This window comes from Sprattus sprattus (assembly GCF_963457725.1).
Source record: "Sprattus sprattus genome assembly, chromosome: 20".
Lineage (NCBI taxonomy): Eukaryota > Metazoa > Chordata > Actinopteri > Clupeiformes > Clupeidae > Sprattus > Sprattus sprattus.
The window spans coordinates 11,435,133-11,437,632 of NC_137918.1; the positions used below are offsets into that span (position 1 = coordinate 11,435,133).

General features: G+C 52.8%; 1 protein-coding gene across 1 annotated transcript in view; it reads right to left on the reverse strand.

The window, feature by feature from the left end:
• Positions 1-2,500, reverse strand: part of epb41a (erythrocyte membrane protein band 4.1a) — a gene marked incomplete at both ends in the record, with an annotated part of 47,585 nt that overhangs the window by 15,647 nt on the left and 29,438 nt on the right. The window contains one exon of the mRNA XM_080858819.1: positions 443-622. Within this exon, the coding sequence (XP_080714945.1) occupies positions 443-622 (180 nt within the window). The remainder of the gene's footprint in view (positions 1-442; positions 623-2,500) is intronic.

The following is a 2,500-nucleotide window of genomic DNA, read 5'->3' on the forward strand; positions in this document are numbered from 1 at the left end:
GGGACAAACGAAATGAAAAAAAAAAAACACAACGAACACAACAAACCCAACGACAAAACAAATAACTACATCAGCCGAAATAAATCTGAGCGCACTCGACACTCGCTGACACCCCCTCAGTAAGTTAACCTTTGAACTCTGAGCCTCTGGAGAGAGAGCAAGGGAGACTGGGGCCTGATTGTGTGTGTGTGTGTGTGTGTGTGTGTGTGTGTGTGTGTGTGTGTGAGTGTGTGCGTGTGCGTGTGCGTGTGCGTGTGCGTGTGCGTGTGCGTGTGCGTGTGCGTGTGTGTGTGCGTGTGTGTGTGCGTGTGTTTGTGTGCGTGTGTGGGCTGGCAGGCACTGCTGCAGCTGGCCAGAGATGCTGATGTGTGTGTGTGTGTGTGTGTGTGTGTGCCGGTCCTTGACAGGTACACCGTGGGCGCGGCGAGACTGTCTCACTCACCCCGTCGCCACCCGGCTGGAGCTGCCCGTTGATGCTGGCGGTGCGGAAGGGCGAGTGGGTGGACAGGCGCTTGTCCCACTCGCTGGGCCGCTGCGCTGGCACCGACTCCATGAAGCTGCGCTTCAGCTCACTGATGCTGGTGTGGTGGCGCATGATCTCAGACTGGGTCTTATCCACATCCTGAGAGAGGGAAGGAATGAGGGAGAGAGAGAGGAGGGAGAGAGAGAGAGAGAGACAGAGGGAGGGAAGGAGGGAGAGAGAGAGGGTGGGAGGTAGAGAGAGGGTGGGAGAGAGACAGAGGGAGGGAAGGAGGGAGGGAGAGAGACAGAGGGAGAGGGTGGGAGAGAGACAGAGGGAAGGACGGAGGAAGAGAGAGTGGGGGGGAGGCATGTAGAGAGAGAGAGAGAGGGTGGGAGGGAGAGAGAGAGGGAAGGAGGGAGAGAGAGAGTGGGGGGGAGGCATGTAGAGAGAGAGAGAGAGGGTGGGAGGGAGAGAGAGAGGGAGAGGGAGGGAGAGAGAGAGGGAGAGGGAGGGAGAGAGGGTGGGCGGCCCGGTAGAGAGAGAGATGGAGGGAGTAACAGAGAGCAGGAGAGGGAGAGAAAGAGAGAGACACAAAGGGGAAGAGAGGTAGAGAAGGGGGAGAGATGGAGAGATAGTGGGGGCAGAAAGAGAAAGGAAATAGGGAGGGAGACACAAAGAAAGGGGGGTAGAGAGAGAGAGAGCGATAGAGGCAGGGAGAAAGAGGAGATAAAGAGAGAACAGAAGAAAAAGGCCGCGGTAAAAGAAGAGAGGGAAAGAAACAAAAGAAAATAGAAAAAGGAGGAGAGCGAAAGAGAGGGAGGAACAAACGAGTGTAGACCATAACAGACAAGTTGAAGGAGTGAAAGAAAAGCAAACAAGGACAGAGAAGAGAGGCAGAGACAAAGACAGGAGGGACAGGACAAGGGTCGAGAGACATGGAATACGAGAGAAAGAGGTGAAACAGAGAGAGAGAGGGAGAGAGAGAGAGAGAGAGAGAGAGAGGTGGACCAATGATGAAGATGGATAAAATGGAGATAGGGGGATAGAGAAGAGAGGGAAAAGGTGAAGAGCCAGGCCCAGGATGGGGGGATAGACAAGAGAGGGAAAAGGAGAAGAGCCAGACCCAGGATAGGGGGATAGAGAAGAGAGGGAAAAGGAGAAGAGCCAGGCCCAGGATAGGGGGATAGAGAAGAGAGGGAAAGGGAGAAGAGCCAGACCCAGGATGGGGAGGGAATGAAGAGAAAACACTGTTATCTTCACACCATGACGGCAGCATTGGTCACACGTCGCACTGCAGGTGAGCATGGATTAGGATGCAGTTTCTGGTTAGTGGTGTTACACAGGGAAATGATTACATCATGAGGCACAAACACACGCAACCCAACCCCGGGGGCCAAAGCGGGGCCCCTGAGGGACCTTCAGTGGACCAGCCAGTCAAGATGTGTCCTCAGAACTCATCTCTGGTCCCCTACCCGTTCTATTCCTCTCTCTCTGTTCCCTCCTCTCTTCATCTGCGGTCCAAACAGCTTCACGTGATTAAAGATGCAGTTACCCGAATCGAGTTTTGCTAAAAAAGGTTGTTGATATTTGACGGCCAATCAAATAACATCCCTCCCTTCCGTGCTACTGAAGCACAGGGCTCATTGGCTGGGATTGTATTAGCCTCAGTCCGAGTCTCTATGTTTGTTTTCCATTAACAGAGCCACGACTGAGGGTTTTTTTTTAGTGCAAACACTGAACAGACAGCTATAGTTCTGCTCCGGGTTACTGTAACTTCACTTCACTGTGTGTGTGTCACTGGGTGCTGTGTGTGTCACTACCCTGGATGGGTCAAATGCAGAGGTCGAATTCAGAGTGTGTGTGTCTACACCCACCTCTGCCATAGAGTCACTTTCACCTTCACTTGAGAGGATCGTGAGGAGCAATTAGCTGAGAATCGTGGACTGCACCTTTAAATCTCCTTTAATTCTTCTCTTCTGCTTTTTTCTGTGCCTCTCCAATCCTGTCTATATGTCTCGCTCTTGAGGTCCAAACAGC